Source organism: Trematomus bernacchii, unplaced genomic scaffold (genome assembly GCF_902827165.1).
Source record: "Trematomus bernacchii unplaced genomic scaffold, fTreBer1.1, whole genome shotgun sequence".
Lineage (NCBI taxonomy): Eukaryota > Metazoa > Chordata > Actinopteri > Perciformes > Nototheniidae > Trematomus > Trematomus bernacchii.
In genome coordinates, this window is record NW_022987477.1 from 7,024,322 (window position 1) to 7,047,309 (window position 22,988).

The 22,988-nt window shown below is 40.2% G+C and overlaps 2 protein-coding genes across 2 annotated transcripts in view; both read left to right on the top strand.

Annotated features, from left to right (window-relative positions):
- Nucleotides 1-340: 340 nt before the first annotated feature.
- On the top strand, nucleotides 341-974 carry LOC117497891 (lectin-like). The gene is made up of 4 exons (XM_034149928.1): nucleotides 341-379; nucleotides 534-538; nucleotides 623-711; nucleotides 822-974. Coding segments are annotated over exons 2-4 (243 nt in total). The 5' UTR covers nucleotides 341-379; nucleotides 534-537.
- A 3,351-nt stretch (nucleotides 975-4,325) lies between these two features.
- The window catches only part of LOC117498349 (nuclear receptor-binding protein 2-like), a 29,449-nt gene continuing 10,786 nt past the window's right edge, over nucleotides 4,326-22,988 (top strand). Inside the window, exon 1 of the mRNA XM_034150390.1 lies at nucleotides 4,326-5,020. Coding sequence (XP_034006281.1) covers nucleotides 4,901-5,020 — 120 coding nt within the window. The 5' untranslated portion in view covers nucleotides 4,326-4,900. The remainder of the gene's footprint in view (nucleotides 5,021-22,988) is intronic.

Genomic DNA, 22,988 nt, shown 5'->3' on the forward strand with positions numbered 1-22,988 from the left:
GGTAAAAGTGAGATACGACAATGCTATAATTCTTTAGGCTGAGTTAAGAGCTTTTTGAGGTATCTTGTAATTATGGCATGTCAAGCTCACCTTATATTTGCATGTTGAAAATGACTCTACTACTTTTACAGAATAGTATAGTCTTCTCACAGCCATCAATAACCCTTCACAAAACTTGTTTTTGGTCATAAAACTCAAAAATATTTCAAGCTCATTCAGGTATCATGAGAAAAGGAAAGGCCTAGCACTCCCTCTCTAGCCCACCTTCTCTCCCCCCCCTCCAGAATAGATGTATAAATATTGGGTGAATTTCAGTCTCTGCCACTTCACTCCTTTTCCTCTGCTTGCAGTCTGACTGAAGAGAAAACAACACAACTCTGTGAGTATTCTATACTTTTATTATAATAGATTGGTTCATAATATTACTGTGCAAGAATAGTTTGATGCATAATGGAGTTCTTTATTGGTTAAATTGTTCTGCTGAAATTATTTATATAGACAAGGGGAAAAATAACTACTCTTCAGTGAATACAAATCACTGGTGGTAATACAAATATAATAGGCAAACCAACTCACAAAATTTGTGTTCAAGCATTTTCAGTGTTTTAAAGGGATATAACACTGAGCAGAAACTTCTTGTCCAAAAATGATGAGCTCCGCAAGGGAGACCGTCTGGTGTCCGGCAACGGAGAGTTTAAGGCTATCTTCCAGGTGAGTGACTCAGAATATTTGTGCACATGAGACTCTTATCAGGGTGCATGCTACAAATGCAATGGTCTTTAGAGCAAACCGTTAACAATCGTCTCTGTTTCTGCCTGCAGGATGATGGAAACGTTGTGGTCTATGGTCCTGTGTGGGCTTCAGACACTGCAGGGTCATCCCCTTTCCGCCTGATCATGCAGGATGACTGCAACCTGGTCATGTACGACGAGGGCGGCAAAGCCATGTGGCACACAAACACATCAACACGTTAAACACTTATCTAAACTGATTATAGAAGCTTTGCCTATTTGAGATGATGAGTAGACTCACTCTGAAGAGGTGAAAATGCGTCATTCTTCCATGACTTCTGTCATAAGATATATCATCCCCCTATAATTTTATGTGCATTATATTTATTTATTTAAACATTTCTTCAAACTCTACAAATGTATTGTCTGTTTTATTTTTGAGTGTTATATTTAGATGCTACACAACATCACAAATGCGCAGTTTAGATCAATATAAATTGGTTCCATTTTTGTGGAACTAAAAACACTCAATGGGTTAGCAAAATGTAGGTAAAAATACAAGACTTGATTTGTATCATCTCTGAAACTGTATCATGTATTAATTGTCTCTTGTCTTGTTATCTTCTAAAAATTGTAAAATCACTCAGTCTATTTTTTCTTCTAAATTATAAGGGTGAATGCACCTCGATAGACTGCTCCACAAACTCTTTACCTTCCACTTTCAAAAGGCTGTTACCTTTATGACGATTATATAATGGATAAAGTCTATTTAAGTGTTGCTTTTAGCATGTTTGTGTCCTGCCAGTATAGATATGTAAGACACCTATACTTTGACATGAGCATGTGAGGCAGGCGGTATACAACATATGTAGATTACAATGAATACAAACATATTTTTATGTTCCTCCATGTTGAGATTAATAAATTACTTTTGTTGTATAGAGCAGTGAATGCAAGTGGTTTGCCCCTTATATATACAGTCTTTTATATATTCAGTCTATGGGTTTGCATGAATTTGAAAGTCCCTGGGCTCTCTGAAACTGTAACCCATTGAGCAACCTGAGAATATATGACTCTGCATATTTGTTTAAGAATTGAGGTGTATGAAAAACTATTAATGATTGGTTTTCTATGAGTGGTGGCATGAGGGACTTGAGTTTTTTGAAATTACAGGAATGATTGCAACTTCAACAAGAATCCACAAGGTGTCCCTGTTATCCTGCAGCTGTCTCCTCATCCCTCAGGGCTTCACAAAAAGTCCTTGTAGAATCTGTAATCATCAAAATGTGTTTAAAATGTCCAAATTAAATGCCAACTTCAGTGTAATTATTATCTGTATCAAGCAGAATACATCATCTACAGTAAATGTTAGTTTGGGGCTCACATTGGGTTCACATTGGGTTCTTCCCCTCCATTTCTGGGAGACTGTCTCTCTGTTTTGTGTCCTAGATATATATCGTCTAGACAGCGCCTTTGTCTTTCAGAGGAAAGCAGAGGCTCCTTGTGCCAAGAGTAAATCTCATTAATAGTGAGAGGAATTGGCACTCAGGCCCTTTGTGAGCACCGTGCGCTAAAAATAGAGGAAGAAAGTGATTATTATATAAAACTGTGATTACATCCAAACTGTTTTTTCACGGTCAAGTCAGGGGATGTGAGGTAGAAAAAGTGCCAAACTGCATTTTTGACCTTTGGGGCCCCCATGAGGTCACCCCTTTGTCAACAGCACAGCACAGTTAACATGGTCCTCGTTGTTTTAACATTATAGATGCTATAGGTCAGGGGTATTCAAAAATGTTTTATTTTATGTCCACAGTACATTTTGTCAGACTTCTAAAAGAATGACAGCAAACTCTATACAAAAATACATTTAATAAAAGATAGTAAATGTGGTACAGTAGTTTAATGCACCTGGAGAGAGTGAATTAAAACAATGAAATAGCCTAAAAGTGACGATTATTACCACATCCCTTAAGAGAAAGTAATGGCTGAATAGGCACATTTTTACTGGACTTAAAAAAAGCCTGCTATATTTGCATTTGCAAGGTTGACCCAAATATCTAGTAAACATTAACACAATAATTCAAAAAAACTTGCTCCTCATTGAGACCTAATGTTAGAATGTCTTGTTTTCATCCCATAGCTGATTTTATTTTAAATCAGATGATCAGATGTTTTACACAGTATGGGCACAGGATACCCACCCTGGTTCCACAGTGTTCTCTCATATCAAACAGGTTCCTACATAATGACTTGTGTAATTTGTTTTTTCCCCAGTACTATTTTTAAAGCACAACCACTAGATGGCAAACAAGGTTAACACTGGAACACTTGTTATTCATTAATCAAAAACCTCTGCTTAATACAGAGTGACATATTGTTTCTGGATGGGGCTCAAAATGATACCATAGACAAGCTGCATGTTTCTGGCTTTGAGGGCTTAATGTATCAGGATTCTTCTTCGTCTTTAGGACTACTCCTTGTTTCTCCTTTCTTTAGGTGGTCAATGTCTTATTTATCTGAATGTAGCCCTGATGGGTAAAGTACAAAAACCTCAGTGTGTAGGACAAATCTAACTCTGTCTTTAACTTCTCAGAAATATCTCTATAAACAATTCATGTTCTCCTCTAGTTAATGTTTCAATATTAATTGTCTAAAAATGTTGCATATTTTGTAGACTTTTTAAAATGATAGTTTTCCTCATGGCAGATCTCCTCAACCATCTCCTGCTTTGTGTGCCTTTTGTATGTCGCCCGCCTAACATATGAAGCACAGCTTCAATACACGCCCAGAAACTACCTCCTAGACTGAATTAATACTACTGTGGTATTCCATGTTAAAACTAGTTTGTAGCAAATTAATAAAACACAACTTTTTTCTCAGGAGATTAAATTAATTAAGGTCCTAAAAATAGTTTTTGACCCCTATAAAAGACAGAGCTTCTTTTTTTTTTTAAATGGATGCATTGAATCTGGGAGTCGATGGCAATGTTTTTATAAAGCTGTATATTTCTATAAATCAATTATTTCTATGTAATCTTTATGTAAGCTACATTGTTCATTAGCTTGAATACATGTTGGGCAATGCATTTATAATTTTTTATTTTTATTTGTGCAGTTTAGTCTGCTCAGCATTAATGTTTGTTTTAATTAAAGTCATGCCTCTTAGACTACAGGCACTCCTTATTGAGGCACAAAGGGCCTTTCTTTCTTCTATTAACACATAAAACAGCCAGGCCCTTCTGCTCGGCTCTGGTTTAGGTTCTGGTTTTTAGTAATTATTGGAGTGCTGTGAGTCTAAAAGCAGGTTTTGTTGGTTTGGGTGTATACTCCTACTTAAATATTCACAAAACAGGAAAGAAGAAGAATGAATGCCAAACAATTAAATCAAACTAATATGGGACCTGGATATGCGTCAAATCATGTATTGTGAAATAATATATAACACACTATATTTTTTGAATACCCTATTTTGGGTAGCTGAGTTAGTGCTCGTCCTTATACGTTTGCTTCATTTTCCAGACAGGCTTAACGTAAAATCCTGAGCGCACATACTGAACACTTTACGGTAATGCGCTCCATCTCTCTGCGCACCGCTCCTGGCAGGAGCTCGCGCCGCAGCTTCAGATACGACAACACAGACAGTGTCGCGTGCGGAAGATAGTCGAAAATTAAACTCTCCTCTATTAAACAGACGATAAACGAGGCAGGGAATGATCGCAGTTGTGTCGGGAGGGATTATTTTGCTCCACCGACCGAGCTTCCACTCCCGTGGTGCTTCAGTGTTAACAGAAAGATAAGCGGAAAACCATTTCGTAACCTATTTTGCATGGGGCGCCTGAAGTCTGGGATACACGTTCCCACCCTCCGTTCAGTCCAGCGACCGTGTTATGTGTAGCCTACACTGCTAGTTGTTATCTGGAGGCGGTGTGGGTTGTTCCTCACAGACTGAGGAGCGCTTGTTTTAGGCAATATCAGTTTTCTCTGCAAGATGTTTTGAGCGCCAAGGGGGCTGAGTGAGAGTGGCTGTTGTCATCAGGGGAGGGGGGTGTCTTCACTGCGCAGACAGCGCGAGGACCGTCTCGACTCGTCTGGTCGACAAAACCTCAGGGAAGGAAGGAGGTAGAAGAGGGTCTGTCGGGGGTTTGTTATCTGGAAATAAACGGCGTTAAAATGACGATGTCCGTCCCGGAAAGGAAATCAGGTTCGGAGGGGAAGGAAGAGGAGAGCGAGGATGAGAGCGAGATCTTGGAGGAGAGCCCGTGCGGCCGCTGGCAGAAACGGAAAGAGCAGGTTGGTCTGTCAGCCTACATGTGTGTGTGTGTGTGTGTGTTCCCTTTAAAAACATCTACTTTTTGATCAGGAAATATTCCAATCAATCGGCCTCTCTGAGTGCTGGACATCCCCAGTTATGCAATTATTCTAAGCCAGGCCGAGGTTTTATTGCCCCATGGTGTTTGCACCCATAAATCTCTCCTTTTATTTGCTTAGCCCACATACAGTCTATTTCAATGTGACAGGCGTCCACCCGCCACTGCTGTTTATTCACATTTCTTCGTCTGGAAGATTAGAATCTCAACATAGGATTTATGATATGCTGCAGGGTTGGGAAGCACACTAACATACTGTGGGTGTGTAAAGCAGGTCTGACTGCTTCCCTTTATTACCTTAAATTGCATGTTGTATCATAAAAAGGTAGGTATGCAGGTGTGAGAGGAAGCAACAGAGTTGTTCCATAAATCAGAATCCAGTCACTATAAAGGGCAAATGAGGTGCATTATGGGAACCAACTACAGTCAACTGCAGAAATTAGCTTCCTCTATGTGATTATTTATATTAAAGTGGATGTCATGGCTGTTGCATTGTTAGGTGGATACAAGTGGCAACTTAAAAACGTATATTTTATTTACTTATGTGAATTAACTGACATTTTATTGACAGAATCATGATTGAATACATATTAGTTATTGATGGAACATGTTAAATTGTGCTAAGATTATCCTAGTTTGGTCAGAGATAGTCAAAATCCAGAGACATTATCAGTAACATGAAGGTTACTTTGTCAAAGTAGATAATTGTTTGACTTGTACTTTTATTGCCTCAAACAAAACAAAGACATAAATGTATACTGTGTGTGTGTTAAATACAAGCCAGAGTGATACACCGAATTTCCCCCTAGGGGGATTAATAAAGGTTCATCTTCTTCTTCTTCTTCTTCTTCTTCTTCTTCTTCTTCTTAAATCCACACAATTTACATGCTGGAACCCAAAAATATTAAGTATTCCAACTTGATTTTTGGATTATCAGATACATTTTCTATCAATCTACTAGTTTAACAATTGTTTTCACCTTGATCTTATTTGATTTATTAGATGAATTAAGAACCCTTACAAAACACAACACCCCATATCCTAATAGACAGACAATACTAAAAAGCAAACTCCAGAAACATCTTTCCTTTTCTTGTTACAGCTCTTTTCTAAAAGCATTCCCAGCAGGTGCAAATAACATGGGAAGGGGGTCATTTAAAGGTGGAACAGTTAAATGCTACTGCGTGATTGTGGCACAAAATAATAACGGGCCAATTTGTTCCGCTTTTGGAGAGTACCTAACTGTCTTTATCTACAGCTTTATTTACGACTCTGCCACCTTTCCATGTGAAGGTCAGCACTAGTCCAGACAAGACATTAGCTGCATTCAAAACAAATAACCCAGTGACCTTACCCCAGGCTTTGTCACTCATACATAATCCCATGTTTGTTTAATGCTAACATTGAAGACAATGAGACTCTGCACAGTTTCTCTGACAAACCCAGCTGCTAAACCCTAACCTAGGAATATATACATTAAAAAAAAGTTGATCTATTTCTTAGAAAGAAGAAACAGACACCTAAATGTTTTTTAGTGAAGCAGCGGGCGTCGGCTTCACTAACAGCTCCAGATAAGGCTGAACATTTAGGTTGAAGGTTATCTCTCGAATACACATGGGGTCCTATGAACAGCAGGACCACCTGACCTCACTCTCTTCTGTGCACTCCAACACACCCTGCCTGGTGTTTTTCCAGCCATCGATCACCCATATGGGCTGCTTTTACTACCCCCCACTGAGAGCATCAGTCATTCAGGGCTGGTTGCTATAGTGAAAATCCATATCGGACTATAGCAATCAATCACTTTCTAATTATTTAATATAAACATTAATTTATGTTCAATGTGATCAACTATGTTCTACTGTTCTACATTACATCAACTCATTATGCAAAAACATTTTTAATTTGGTGAATGTTACTTATAGGGTTGGTCTTTAGAATTTGTGAAAAACAGCCAAAAATGGCCAAAACCCAGAGGGGGTCAACTTTAAATTGCTTATTTTGTCCAACCAACAATCTAAATATCAAATGGTATTCAGTTTACAATGACACAAAGCAGATACTCACATTTGAAAAGCTGGAACCAAAAATGTTTTGTAGAAGTTGCACTTAATATATAATCTTGAATAATAATTTCTGTTTTCAACATTTTTGTACAATTATCTTCTGTTGATTAACACATTCAATCATTCATAAATCAATTATTTTCAGTATTTTATGAGCTTATGATCACTGCGTCTTTGTAAGGTTACCTTTTATAGCTCACCTAGTGATTCGATTTTGTCTTGAATAAGCTTTTCTTTTGAAAGAAACCGGAGAGTAATAAGCAAAACCATTTCATCAGTCGCCAGGTTTTTACACAAGAACAAAATAAACTCATGTCACGTCATCTCTGCAGGGACAAGCTAAGCCGATAGTTGTTGCCAATACAATCACAAAGAAGCTCCAAGAGGAATAAATCAACCATAATCTCTGAGGTTGATATATGTGTATATCACATTTATATAAAGTGTATTCAATCCATAAACTTTGCCTTGTTTTGATGCAATAGTGTCGGACAGCTCTCCATCCAGCATGCCTGGGTGTGGCTGAGCGGCAGGCATGAAATACACATGAATACTCAGTAACTAAGTCAGGGGGCGTAAGTTCAGATGACACGCTGCCATATCTGTTATTCAGCTCTGGCATCACAATAAACACAGCCTGCCGCCACATGGTATTGTTGCCTTGCGTGGCTGTTTTTCTTAGATGGAATGGTTTAAAGTCAGTTTTACCTTCTTGACCCAACATGCAGCATTGATTTTTCTAAGGGGCTGAGTGGTGATGGTGTTATGGGAAAGCAAAGTTCTGTGTGCTGAATCAAACTGAGGCTGGTTGTTAAACGCATTGTTTTTCCCCCGGTACCAAATCAATTCAATGTTTGGATAATTGTTGCATAAGGTGTTGACAATGCAACCCGGCTGCTCTTTTTGTGCACATGGCTGTCGGCACGTATCCTCAGTGTGAGACATCCCTGAATGTGGACATTCAAGCTAACCCACGTCATTTTACAAAGAAAATGACGTGACTCACACAATATTCCTGTTGAGATATGAGGCTGGCAAAACTGCAGCAAATATTGGATGCTCTTAACCTGAGGTTTCAAACCATGAGACGATAAATGGCCCAAAATGTACTGTATGAGGTACAAGGGAAAGGAGCATGCAGTGGATCTAAAAATAATGGTAATTGTATTGATTGCTGATTTTGTGTGCTTATTGACATGTCTGTGACACCCAAGTCATCTGACACTTATGATACTTTAAACCCTTAGTGCCTGATTTAGGCAATTCACTCAAAAAATGTAACTCCTGCTCAGAGTTGTATCCACGTCAAATCAAATGCACACATATTTAGAATCAGTTTTATGAACACTGTATTTCAGTATTAAACTCGTACTCTAACTCCAGGTCTTGCCTGGGATTGGCACCTTCTCTACGTGTTATTGCCCTATCAAAGTAATGTGAGAGTTTTCTTATGTCCTTGGATACACGGCAACAGCAACATGGTGCCAATATATCAAAATGTAAACAAATATTGGCTGAAAAAACAGGGCTCAAGTAGTCCACAGCTGACTAACAGACTCCATGGTAACCTTGGAGTAAACCTTGGAATACTTCCTGTCTTCTGGTCTAAAGAGTGAATATCTGTCTTCGTATCACAGTTTGAGTTACATCCACCAGAGACACAGTGGACCTTGACCTGTCACACTTGGCTCTTTTTATTAAAGTCCAGCCTTGAGAGAGGATTATCACTGACCCCTTGTGATCTTGGCTCGATGTTGTAGTGTGGTAGATCCCCAGAAGTGACTTCCCACCATCCCTGCACTGTGAAGCCTCAACAGCCCACTACCCATTCCAGTAATTGCTCCATCTTCTATTTCCAATCTGCTTTGCAACTCTGCTTTGTGTCATGGCGTTAATTCTCAAGCGCAGTAGAATATGTGCTGTTGAGTGTGGTGTGCAGATGCTGCTTTCTGCTCCTAAGTGTTAACCAAAGTCCCATGCATGTGTGAGTGACTCGCATGCATTTGCCAGGATTGACAAACTTGAGGTAATAACACACCTCAAGTTTGTACATCCATGTGTGAGCAATATCAAAAAACTGATATTACAATAGGTCTTTTTTCCACAAAATATATTTTGAAAGAAGGTTTAAATATGGAAATTATGATGGCTGATCCATAGTATGAAATTTGACCCTTTTGCGTTCATGTAAGAAATACAATTAAAGGCAGCCACAGCAGTGTAGCCTTACATAAGAATTAAGTAAGATATGTTATGTTGCTAGTGTGTTATGGGGACTACAATGCTGCAGCTGATTACTTTATTCCTTATCAATAAATCTATAGATTGTTTCTCAATAATGATTTAGGCTATATGTAATGTTTCCAAAGCCCTGAAAGATGTCTACATATTGGTATTGAAATGAGGTACACCACAGAGTTCCCGTTAGCCGGTAATTACCGGACAATGACCGGTAAAATATGCTGAAGTCCGGCAAATCTAAATCTCTCCGGTCAAAATGTCCGGTCAAAATAATTTTCCCTTAGCGCAATACCGCATCAGTTGCGCCACTTATGTGACAGACAAGAATAGTATGTGACAGACAAAAGAGTATGTGACAGACAAAAATTGTCAATTCTAATGTCTAACACTTAATGTGGAGAAAGAGATGTCCTGTATGGGTTGATTGTGCGTTGATCTGTTGGTAATGCCTCGGGGTTCCGGTGGGCATGTAAACAAATGCATAATGCTGCGCTATACTTTGTGGCCTCATCCGGTTGCATAGCGACGCTTATTGTTTAGGTGTCTTTTAACAAGCAGGTAGTCATATCATTAGCTAGAACTAGCTAGATCTGATCGATATGGACATAAATGCGAGTAAAGTCTAATCTGACAGGAGAGAGAGATCGGCTGCTGCTGACGAGTCGACACGCAGCTCTGCATGATCCCCTGCAGCGGCGAGCAGAGCAAAACACACTTCAGGTTAGAAAATCACACGTAGCTATTTTAATTACCTCTCAAACTACCTAAACTAGTTATAGATATGTTTAGTTTTACTGTCGGGTCACTCATTACTGGATCCGCGAGCTGCATGATACTGACGGGCTGTCAGGAGAAGGAGAGAGCGCTCCGTTTATTATTCCCGCGTTTTTGTAAATTACTGTACACTTTTGAATAATGTAGTTAATCTACTATAATTAGTTTGTTTAATGTCGAATCATATCAATTTGTTTTAAAGCTCAATAAATAACAAAGAAGACCTTTAACCGGCACTTATCTAATTTTGTCCGGAAGATTTCAACTTTAACGGACATGTTGACCGGCAAAAAAATATTCTAACGGGAACTCTGGTACACCAGCTGAAATCACAATTTTTTTCAGTGATGTAATGCCTTGACAATCAGAGGCTGGCGACACACGTTGGGATATATTCATTGCAGTCAACTGGACGTCCAAAAATCATCACCTCACAGTAAATATGACGTATGTTGTGCGCAGTAAACTTCTCGCTGTTTTTGGATGCTTTCCATGTCTTGGGTTGTAAAGACAAGCCATTAAACCGGGCAAACAAACCCAGAGCATTGCCCCTCTTAAGACCGTGTCAAGTTGTGGCTTGCAGTAAGCGCTGCCTGTCCTTAGGGGATCCTCGTAATGACTCATACTCCCTAATAATCCTGCAGTGTCGGCATGTTTGCTGCTTTGACAGCTGCCCTATGAGGAATGACATCCACTCAGATTTCCCAGGAGGGGAAACAGAGCAGGGACAGCCAGCTTTGATCAACCTGTTAAAACGGTCACTCTGCCAACCACGGTCATCCACGCCTGTTGCGCAAGGCTTTACTAGGAAACACATTAACACCCATTCATTCCTAGAATACAAAATAATGATTCATGCAGATGTCCATTGAATTGCGGTTGTTTTTTAGCCATGCTAGCATCATGATTCTAGGGATAGCCATGTCACTCTGTCTATTGACTACTTTGGTCTAGATTGAAATATATCCAGAACTATTTCATAGATTGGCATTTAACCTTTTACTAAATTGTGTGGACGTCAAAGAATGAATCCAACAAGCTTTGGTGATCCCTTGACTTTTGATCTAGTGCCTCTATCTAGAAAGATAGGTGTGTTCCTCTGGGAAGTATACTTGTGTCTGTGTGACAAAAGATTATTCCATATTAACTTGCCCATCTGGTGTGACAATAGTATAAAGCTGCAGCAACGCCTTCTCTGCCTGCATAAAGAGTTTGATGGAGCTGTATTATGTATTATTTACCGTCTCATGTGTGACGCCTATCACCCAGTCGGTCAGATTTCATTAGAGAAAGCATGCTATTCTCATCTGTGCATTTTGCGGCTGTCATGGTAGGATTTTACTACAAAGCTTTCAGTCAGCTGGAAAATTGAAAGATATTGGTGTCACGCTAACTGTTATCTATGACGCTGCTCTTATGCTTGGGGAATACTTTCTGATGTTTACATGCTGCTATTTCACAGGCTCCCAGGCATTTTGGAGGCCTGTTTATACAAAAACAGCAGCAAGCAGCACCTGCATGAGGGTTTAAAGTGTACTCATTGGTCAGAATCTAGACAAGAATGCTATTACTATTCTCCAGCTTGAAGGAAATGTCCACATTTAAGATGCACATACACTGTTATCACCAGCTTGTAATATTGAGCGCATTCCAGGAGTTCATTTGCGAGTAAGTGTAGTAGCTGCAGCTGCACCCTAACTTTATTGCAGGGGAACAAAGGAAAAGACAAAATGTTGTATTTGCAAGATATTTAATCTTCTGTGTCCACTTTACTGAGCTGGGTAAACTGCTTTCCCTGCAAATACAGGCCTCAAATTACTAAACTGTGTGTGTCATATACTTAACACATTCCTTTAATGTAATCATGTGTGCCCTTGAAATACTTATTTTGTTCGCTTGTTTCCACATCCAAGTAATAATGAACAGTCCAATAATACAAAACAGCCAAGTAGGATAAACCACTTACATAAACCAGTTTTAGGTATTAGTAGGAACCATGAGGATTGGAATTTCTTTAATACTTAAAGAAGATCAGTTAAATCCGGAGAGAGTTACTTGTTTTTTATTTGTCTGAGTGATAAAATAAAAGTAATAAAAAAAAAGATGCTGACAGTTACCTCGTCCAGTATCTCATCAGGTGTTATGTTTGTACAGTTAAGAAGAACTAGTGATTTCCTAAAATACAAGTTACAAAGCCAACCGTTTTGTGTATGTGCTCACAGTGTTTCTCTGGTCCTGCATTGACAGAAACATAACAAACCTTCCATAGGCTAAATAAAGGTTCGCTTTGTGTCAGGTCTGCTACAACACCGTGTGAGCTTTAAGCTGTGGTGCGAGCTGCATTACAGTAAGGAACAGAACAGATGGTGTTCAACCTAAGGCTCTGTCATGAACAGGCTGTACTTCAAGCATTAACATCTAGGGCTGCAGCTATCAGGTCTTTTAGAAATTGAGCATTCTGATTTATTTCAATGGGTCAATCAAGGAATTTGATTCAAATAGCTTTTTTAGGAGTAGTATACTGTATATACCAAAGAGATAATAAGACATATCTTTTTAGAATAATCATACATTTGGTTGGTTGAACTGCATTGAATCATAACATTATCTGTTCAATTTAAACCTATTTATTGTGTTTTAGAGTGTTAAGGCTCCAGAGTAACTTTTTCACAACCGACCAAACAAATAATTCAGCCCTTCCAATCGGTACAAACCTTCATAAATAATAAATGCTATCCTTTCACTTTGTTATTATCGTCTATAGTGGTTGATAAATATAGCCTGACTTTTAGTATAGTTACTTATGGAGGCACACACTAACTCATATTACTATCTGTAGCTGAAGATACAGTGATTATACGATCTATAGGGACTCTCACCTGTAGTGAAATGTGAGCAACTCGGCTTGCAAGGCCTCTAGTAGGGTCATCAGATCTGATGGGAGATACAGAGGGGTATCTGTCAGCGTTTTCCACTCTAGCTCTGAGATTTGGAGCTACCCGTACTATCTGGCAGTCAAATGGGGATGCTGGCATGAAAAGGAATCCTCTAGGAATGGCTAACATGTCCGCCGGGTTTCACGAAGCTGTCATAGTAGTTCACGTTACATGACATGTATGCCTCTGAGGAATGCCTCCCAATTACTAAAGTATGCTTTAAACACATTAGGCCAGACAGCCTTTACCTAGAGTAATCTTCTCACATGGCGATGTGGAAATGATTGTTTATATTAGCAGTACAAACTTATTTATTTATATTTCTTGCATCAATAAATTCTGCTGAGGATTCTGGCATTCATCACACAGAAACATAAATATTGACAGTACTATTTGAACTTAATCCTGTCAATATTAAATCACATAAACATAAGTCCAGAACAGCATCAGTGGGATTTAAACAAAAAACGTACAAATATGAAAACAGAGTTAAATGTTAATGTTAAATGTCAGGTTTTCAGACATTAAAATCATTTGTTTGGACTGACAATCCCGCAAGAAGATTCCGACTTTCTGCATGAGGCAGAACAATAAGTAGCTGACTTTGGCATTCGGAAAAATCACTAACTATCCAAGTACAGAAAGCTGGTGTCAATATTATCGTTTTGTTAAATTATTCCCTAACCCTCACCCTATTCTTGGAGTAAGATATGAAAACATAAATGATTTCAGTATCAGTATGGAAATGTATGGCATTGTATCCAGACTAACAGTATGTAAACACCTAAATCACGACAGAGGGAATTTCCCTATGCAACGCTTTGTCTTGTGATTCTGATGCACACAGAGTCAATTATAATAATAGTTTTTGACTCAGTCTAGTTCCTGTCTTGTAGTGTTGTTACAAAGAGCAAGAGACTGTGTAGGTATGGTCGGGTCAATATTGTTTCTTTTGCTCTGGTATGATTTATGACTTCAAACAATAAAAAACAACCATTCCTCGATCTCCACCTGCATCAGGCAGGTGCGAATAGCTTGGCTAAAGCCTCTATAAACACGACTATTTCTGTAAAGACTTTTGTGTTTCAACAATAAATAAAGGAGGGATACCCAAGAATGTCTCATACACAAGCTTTTCACGCTTCAAAGGAGAGTTATCCTGACTTTATTGACCAGCTGATATGAAAACGTTGTGTGTGCCGGTTTCAAAGGAGTATTTCATTCCTCTCTTTATCAACTCCTGTCTTGACCTTTGAAGCCAAATATTGATATCCTATGTATGTGTGCCTAAAAAACAAACATAAAAAGGGATTTAGCAACAATTGGATATTGTGGAGGGACGTTGTACATTCATTATTAAAGTTAAATGTGAAGGGAACTTATTGTATGTTGTTTTGGCATTTACATATTTGCTGTAAATGCATTTCTGTAGTTATGAGTGTGTACTCCAGATGTGTTGCTTGAGGCCCCCTTGGTTAAATTACAGCTCTTCTCCTCTTGAGCGGAAATTAAATCTTGTGCTCCCAAACAGAAATCAGATAACCGCCTCCTCATAAATGTGCTGTTGTCCATGTGTGTCAGACGCCACCTAATTTGCACTCAGAATTTGAATGTTTTTGTGTTGTTTGTGTAGCTCAGGCGGTTTAATATAAAGCAGGTCACTTTCATTCAGGAGCTGAATTAGAAATGCATCCCCGCAGCCATCAATCAGTAAAGATGGCCGGTTAATTAAAGAGCAGATTAATAAAAGCCCCCCGTCCTCACGCACGGCTATAGCAGCCTGACAGAGAGGTCAAGTCCTTTTTATTTCCTGTTTACCTTATGACCATCGCAGCAAGAGATAAATAATTGCTGCTGTTATCTCATGCTATAATAAAGGGCTCCTAATAAACCTTGAAACTCATGTATCTGTTACTCAAGCTGACCCCCCTGGATCGTATTTTATCGCCTGTCTGCGGCCCTGGTGATGACAACTCGCATTGTAGCTCTTGATGTCTTGTGCAGAAACTGTGGACAGGTAGCTGAGGGTTGGATAAACACACTAACCCCCCACGTGGTGCTTTCACAGACACACCCATTGAGCTTTGTCTGTAAGGTTACATAACAGCCGCCGGCCCAGAAAAGGCCTCTTACTGTCTCCACGCATGTCTGCCAACAAGCTTTTGTTTTGAACACGTGCTGAAGAGCCAGCTCAGGTTCGCTCTCACTTTCCAGCCTTAAATCCCCCTGGAAGATAAACGCTGCATGATAAACACTACTCTTTCTGCTCCCTCATCGTACTCATATCTACTTTCCTTCAGCCTTCCTCCACATGGGGCCTGTTTTTTTAACAAGCTCAATATCAGCCACTTGACTAATTGAGGCCTAGAAACTTGTACTCGCACCCCTAAGTGGTTCCTTCTGCTCGACAATCTTGTTTTCTTGCTCCTGCCTCCGGTAATGGGAGTGTTACGAGCTAATGGTGGTCCAACATGCACGAGCTAACTGCTACTGTGCTCAGACCCAGCTTTTAGCTGCTTGCTCGCTACTGTGGCAAACACTCAATAACCCTTTGCACTGTTTGCCAACTCCTTTAAGCTGTTACCCTGAGTCACCCCGCATGCTTGCTGGAAAGCTGTACTGCAGTAACCTCTACTTGGTGGTGGGGGGGGGGGAGCAGTAGGAGGTCACATAACATATTGCTCTTCCACTGGTTATGAAGTAGCAATGAAGCAAGCAGTGTGTTCTGATTAACAAGCATGAATTGGGTAATCCAGTGGGCAGAAATTACCCCGCTTTATGGAGAGCTTTAAGACTCAGGCAGACTTTGCCAGACCCTGTTAAGCTTCTCCAAGAACACAGTCAGTTGCGCATGTTTTTAGGGAAACTGGAAGGTGGCCATTTTCAGGTTGAAGCGATCTTTTTTATCTTAAAACGCTGCGGCCATTCCAAGAATTGTTTGCAGATTATTTTTAAGCAATTGCAAAACACTCTGTATGTGTGAGTGAGTTTGAGGGTGAAGCTAAGGGAAAGTTAAAACGCTTAGCTGGGAATTGACAAATGTTCACCCCAGCTCTAAGCACTGAAACCTCACAAACTTTAGATGATGTCATCAAGTGCTGTGGGCTTTGAATGGAACAACACATTGTGAAATAACAGACATGTATTTATGTGGCAAGTGTGAGGCTCAAATCTAAAGAGTATTATAATGTTGCTTTATTTTGTCAAAGGAACAGTGGAGTAAAAAGCCCTCTTAAATGTAGTGGATTACAAATAGAGAATTCTATAAATTGCAGTAGGTGAATGCACTAAGTTACATTCCACCACTAACTGATGGAAAAAGAGCTTTTAATAACTATTTATACCGTGGGAAAAAAAGCCAAAGCCATACTGGAGTTGAGTCAGAGTCAGTGCGTCTGCTAGGCCGGACACTGGGACCGGGCAGAGCATCTTCCTGTTCCAACAGACACTGAAAAGCAGACGTCTCTCGGAAGTTTAAAAAGGGAGATGTTTGTGTTATCCATCAACAAGCCTTTGTTTCTCGCTGTGTGTATCTGTATTTATTGTGAGCATGGTAAGCAGCAATTAATCAATCCCTGAGAGACGAGAGAAAAAGGTGTCTGTGACTCATGCAGATTTTCTACAATTATGACTCAGCACTTTACAGGAGTTTAGTGAATCAAGGGCAATAGCTGTGAGGTTAGGTAAGGATGTTTGTTGTGAGGGAATGATCCTGCATGTTGTTGCGCTGCAGGAGAGAAAGTGAGGCACACTCTTAAGTGGGACACTGTTTCAGCATGTCCAAATTGAATGATTTATATTCTGCTTGACTTCCTTGCACAATGTTATCTCCAACAAGATTGGTCCCTCTTCTGACACTAGGTCTGTATGATTGATTAGAAATTAGGGATGTCCCGATCACCTTTTTTTGCTCCCGATCCGATTCCGATCATTTGATTTTGACAATCTGCCGATACCGATTTTTCCCGATCCGATCTTTATGCAATGCATTAAGAGGAAAAAAAAGGTAACAGATAACGGCTGGTCATCCAACGCGATGAATTCAGCTATCTTGGCTGTTATTTTTTTGGCCTTTTCACTGTTCTGGGGTAGTTTCTCTTTCCTTTTAAAAGTCTCTGAAAGTGTCGGTTGTTTCAGTGCCGTTACCTGAGTGGCCGCTGTGTACTCGTCGTGTTGTTGTTGGTGGTGTTTGTATTAGATTGGTCATGTTGAACGTAGCTCTGTTCTTTCCACCACGCGGAACCTCCGCCTTGCAAACATTGCATCTGGCTGTTACACTGCCTTCGCTTTCAATTTTATAATACTTCCAAACTCCTGACATTTTCTCTGTCCCGACTCCCGAGTCACCAGCTGAACGTAGCCTCTTGTTAGCTTACTGCTACTATTAGACACTGCGCCCACTCTGTTGCCAGATTTGAGAGAAATAAGCAACCAGGTCTATGAAAACAAGCCCAAAAGAAGCAACACATACATGATGTTGTGTAATTTTAACCCAAAACTAAGGCCTCAGGATGACTTTAAGACGTGAACATGGTCATTTTTGTTTTGTAACATTAAATAAAATGTATAAAAATATTTTATAAAAAAAAAAAAAAAAAAAAAAAAAAATTCCGATCCCCGATTTTTTTTCTCCCGATCCCCGATCACGTGAAAATCACGTGATCGGCTCCGATCCCCGATCACGTGATCGGATCGGGACATCCCTATTAGAAATGACAACACCCAAAACAACAAATAAGGATGATCACAACAGGATGAAACACATTAACCCATGTATTTCATGTTATGTTAAGGCATACTTTTTATGTTAAGGCATAAGACACATTGTTTAAGACAAACAAGAATGCTCTCAAATGAAGCCTGAATAGAATGAATGTGAAGGAGGCACAAATGAATAACCCCTTAGTATATTGATCTTTGTTATAAATTAAACATCAGATGTCGTCGTGACATTGTGAGAAGGACTCTTGACCTTCCCCCCCCCTCTCTCTCACATTCCTCCTGTATAATCAGCACTCCCCTCATCAGAAACAAAGAATGATTAGATGGATGATAGTATGTTGCCTAACTTTGAGTGATTGTTTGAGGGTAAAAAGCCAGAACAGAGAATACCGTGGTGATAACAGAGCCTGATAATGATTCATGTTGCTACATTATGTCGTTTTAACTTCCACGTTAGAGGAGAGCCAGGTGGTTGCTGAGGTGTGATGATAAGGCCGAGTGTTTCTTATGCAACGAAGGCCTTTCCTATTCTCTCTGAACTGCCATAGTTGTGTCTCTGAGCCAAGATCCTATTCACTTATATATGGTCTAGTTGCTTCTTGTCCAAACAATGTCTGTTTGTCAAGGGCGGGAAAACAAATTGCTCTGTACTCCTTTAATCCCGTAAAGTTCTTAAGAGGTTAAGCAGTAAAATAAGTAAACATACTCTGTGGTTATACAGATAAAGCCTGACCTTGGGCTGTTTCTCTCCACTTAACAGAAAATAATGTTTCATTGGTCAAAAAGTGTGTGTGTGTGTGTGTGTGTGTGTGTGTGTGTGTGTGTGTGTGTGTGTGTGTGTGTGTGTGTGTGTGTGTGTGTGTGTGTGTGTGTGTGTGTGTGTGTGTGTGTGTGTGTGTGTGTGTGTGTGTGTGTGTGTGTGTGTGTGTGTGTGTGTGTGTGTGTGTGTGTGTGTGTGTGTGTGTGTGTGTGTGTGTGTGTGTGTGTGTGTGTGTGTGTGTGTGTGTGTGTGTGTGTGTGTGTGTGTGTGTGTGTGTGTGTGTGTGTGTGTGTGTGTGTGTGTGTGTGTGTGTGTGTGTGTGTGTGTGTGTGTGTGTGTGTGTGTGTGTGTGTGTCATTTTTGTTGAATAGGTGAATATATTCTTCTTGTGTTGTGCCTATGCGCATTGGTTCGCAGATCATTGAGGCTTCAGGGCCACCATACTTTCAGCTCATTGAGCAATTTCTGGCTCTGGGAAGGTTCATGGGCTTGACAAGGACATGGCTATGCTCAGAGTTTACAGTAAAGCGCTCGGATTTATCAATGATGCTCTGCCTCAAGTAGAGCTGGATTCTGATTAGTTCTGAAATGATTAGTTGATTAATCAATTAGTCAGGCAACAGAAATTAATGCACTAGCAATCGTTGAATTATTCTAATGAAGAATATTAGCTGTTTTCAACTTTTTAATTATAGGGATCTGTTGATTTTATAGAATTATTAATGAAATATCTTTATGTTTTGGATTATTTATGAAACAATCATTGACATTTTAAGTTTAAGCTCTTAAAAAAGTTCCACTTTTGTTCCATATCTTTTGTGCACTCAACAACTTATTACAGGGTTCCCGCGGGGTCTTAAAAAGTCTTCAATTTGATAATCAGAATTTAAGGCCTTAAAAAGTCTTAAATATGATCAAAAAAATAAGAAAGGTCTTAAATATGATTTAGAAGGTCTTAAAAATGATAGGATTTGAAAAGTACTTCTGTGTTGCGATCGCGTCTAAATGTGTTTTGGGGGAAATGTCCGGGCTGCAAAGTAATCAGTACGGTAATAGCCTTTCAGTTCCCCCCAACAATTTGTATTGAAATAAATCAACATGGAACCAGTAATCACTAACTTTGTTTCCCCCGGCCCCTTATCGGAGAACACCCAGCTAGTAACCTAGCAACCAACCATGCTTCAGCTAGCGGCAGTCAGAAACTCCGGTATCTTCGAATCTACTTTAAAATAAATATGGGGAAGTGTAAGTTCCACCGTATTTGGTTGGAAAACATCGAATTTAGTGCTTGGTTGAAACCAGTGGAGGGGAACGTGTTTGAAGCCCGCTGCACCTTTTGCAAACAAAATGAGCGTTTGTTTTGCTAATGCAGCGTTAGCTAGTGCAGCAGTCTACGTCAACCCTAAAAGCGGAGGTGCTGTGGACGCTAAATACCGTAGCTAAACACCAATCATACAACAGCATGAAGGCAGCAGAGCTCTGAATATAGCTCTTGTCACTCACTCACTCACACACTCACTCACTCACTCACTCACTCACTCACTCACTCACTCACTCACTCACTCTTGAACATGAATACATTTACTTTGTAAGTAATTATGGGACGTATTTCTTCTTTCATACTTTCTTGCCGTGAAATAGGTCTTAAATTCTATTCAAAGTGGTCTTAAAAAGTCCTACAGGCACATGTGTACGGAATAAAACACTCAGAAACTTGACCACTTTTACACGCCTCTGTCTTGCAGGTAGACGTCAGTTGAAAAAGCCCTTATTTATGTGGAAACACTTTTAAAGGGTAAAAGCCTTATGTAACAAGGCTTCCCAGCACTTCCCATGCTTATCACATTGCAGTCAGCAGGCTCTCACTTCTTGAATGCAGTTGTGGTTCTGCCATCTCTTTCCCGCAGGCCCTATAAATCTGCAGCTTTGTCTCTGTGACAATAGGAGCGAGGACAACGGGACTGTTCAGACTGAAAAGCCTTGGTACAGACTGAAACACAAATACAGACATTACTCTGAGCTGCGAAATCAAATGCTGATTTTGAAAGATGCAGCATCTGCAGGAACCAAACATGTCCTAATCTTTTGTGAGGGGCCAGCCTCACAATGCTTATCATGTCCCAGTTTTGTAGAAGGAAAAAAAGTACAGGATTTGGTCGATACTTACTCTTTGTTAAAAAATGTTTTATCAGCAGGGCTCGTTTGATTTAATTCAAGCCTTTTTATTAAAATGGGTCATACAATTACTGCACAACAGGACATGAAATTGTATTTTCTGAAGAGCCTGAAAGAGGCTGACAAACATTGTCTTTTTTTTTTTTTTTTCAGCAACTCTCCCCTTTGTACCCATCTGCTCTGTTAACCCGCGTTGCTGTCCTACATTCCTCTTATGGCGCTTTTCCACTGCAGGACCTAGTACGGTATGGTTAGGCCTTCGTAGGCCAGGCTCACTTTAAGCTGCGTTTCCATTACAGTTTAGGAACTGGGGTAGTAACTATAGTAACGCAGTGTAGGCGGGCCGATCGGCTGTTCGTCGGGCGGAGCGACGCTGCGTAAAACTGCCGCGACGTCATCTTCAATGCGAACCACAAAACCAAAACATCAGCCGTTAGCTGTTAGCACTCAGAGCTCACAGCTCCTCATATCTGTTCAGAAACTTGACAAAAGTTAAACAAGTACAAACCACAGACTGTCTGTGTCATGGCGAATACAGTCGCTGGTTTATTTATGTCTGTAGGCCGTTGTTGTGAGTGTGGACGGAGCATATACAACGTTAGCTTAGCCTGATCGATCCGATCTCCATTCAGAAAACAAGCATTTTAAAAGGTTTTTCGCCTGCCGTCTTGTCTGCAGACCGGTATCAGTATGTTGTTACTTCGGCATCATTTTGAAACGAGTATTACAATGAAATCACGGTAAAATATGTTCATTTTGTTGTAGTTGTAGCCCCCTTGCCAGCGATTCTCTCTGACCATTCAGCAGTCGAGAGTGTTTACGTCACTAGTTTAGCATATTCAGCCCGGTTGTTTGCCCGGTAAGAACCTCGATTTAGGAGGGCCAGAAAAAAGGTGAAAAAGTAGCCCTGAGCCGGAACTACCCCTAGTGGAAAAGCAAAAACCGTGCTATGTGCTGCAGTGGAAAAGCACCATTAGTGGGGAGCTTTAAGTTCTCCATGAGAAAATGAAGACGTGAGAAGTGATGGGGGGGGGGGGTGATCTGTCTGTCTAATAACAGCCCATGAGCCTGTGTGACCTTGTGTGTCCTTAGAAAGAGGTTGAACCTTTTTACGCTCCGGGATCTTGGCAGCCGTTTGATTTATATAATCTGAGATATGAAGGGCATTCATCTGAGGAAATGTTCCAGAGACAATTTCTCGATGATTTAAAATCTTATCCAGCGGACATCATCTGAATGTGAATGTGGAGCTTTGAGCTGCACATTTCCTGTCCCCTGCTTGACTTGTCACGGCTGGTGCCATCACGTTATTTCTCACGCTGAGCAGACACACACACATTATCCGAAACTCTGACCTGATGGTGTGTTGCAGAGGTGACTTCCTGGGGCGGAAAAGAGAGGGAGAGGTGAAGGCGGACTATAGAGCAGCTGGTGAAGGTCAGCAGACGGTCAGTGGCTCAGGGCCCCGACACCGACCAGACAGAAACACAGAGTGTGAGACGGCTCATCGAGCAGCGTGTAAAGTCTGGCTTGCTTCGGTGTTTGCTCATTAGCACATGTCTGTAACGGCACAGTGCACCTTAGATGAAATTAGGGATGTAGGAAAGGATAAATTAAAGGGAAAAGTTTGAATATTTTTCAGAAAATGTTTCAAACACACTAACTAATCACCATTATATATAGGTTTCTGTAATTCCGATATATATTATGTTTTGGGTAATAGCATTATAAAGTAATTTTGTTTTTGGTATCTAACATTGGATGGGTGCATCTTTTTCCCTATTCACACATCCTCATTGTGCAGATTTAAAAATAATTTGTGTATTTTCCACAGCACTTCAGCCCAAATCTTTGATCCTGCTCCTTTGATGCCAGTGAAATTCGTGAGGGATAAAGCTCAAAGCAACGCAGAAGGAAGACTGCACTCATTTACATACAGTGCAGACACCTAGCAAGTATCTAGTACAGCGTGATGCAAAATGACTTGAGTGTAGGGCTGTATAAAATCTACTTGTTAAATATGAATGTGGTGCGACGTATCAACTCATCGTTGAGGTATGAGGTGTAGGAAGATTTGATATGCTGACGTCTGGCAGACAAAGATCTCTGTCACTGTAAAGCTTGTACCCACACACAGTCTCACACAAAGAGACTCGTTCATATAAGATGCCTTTGCAGGGAGAATGAGGCTGAAAGAGCTGCCGTATTCTGGGCAAT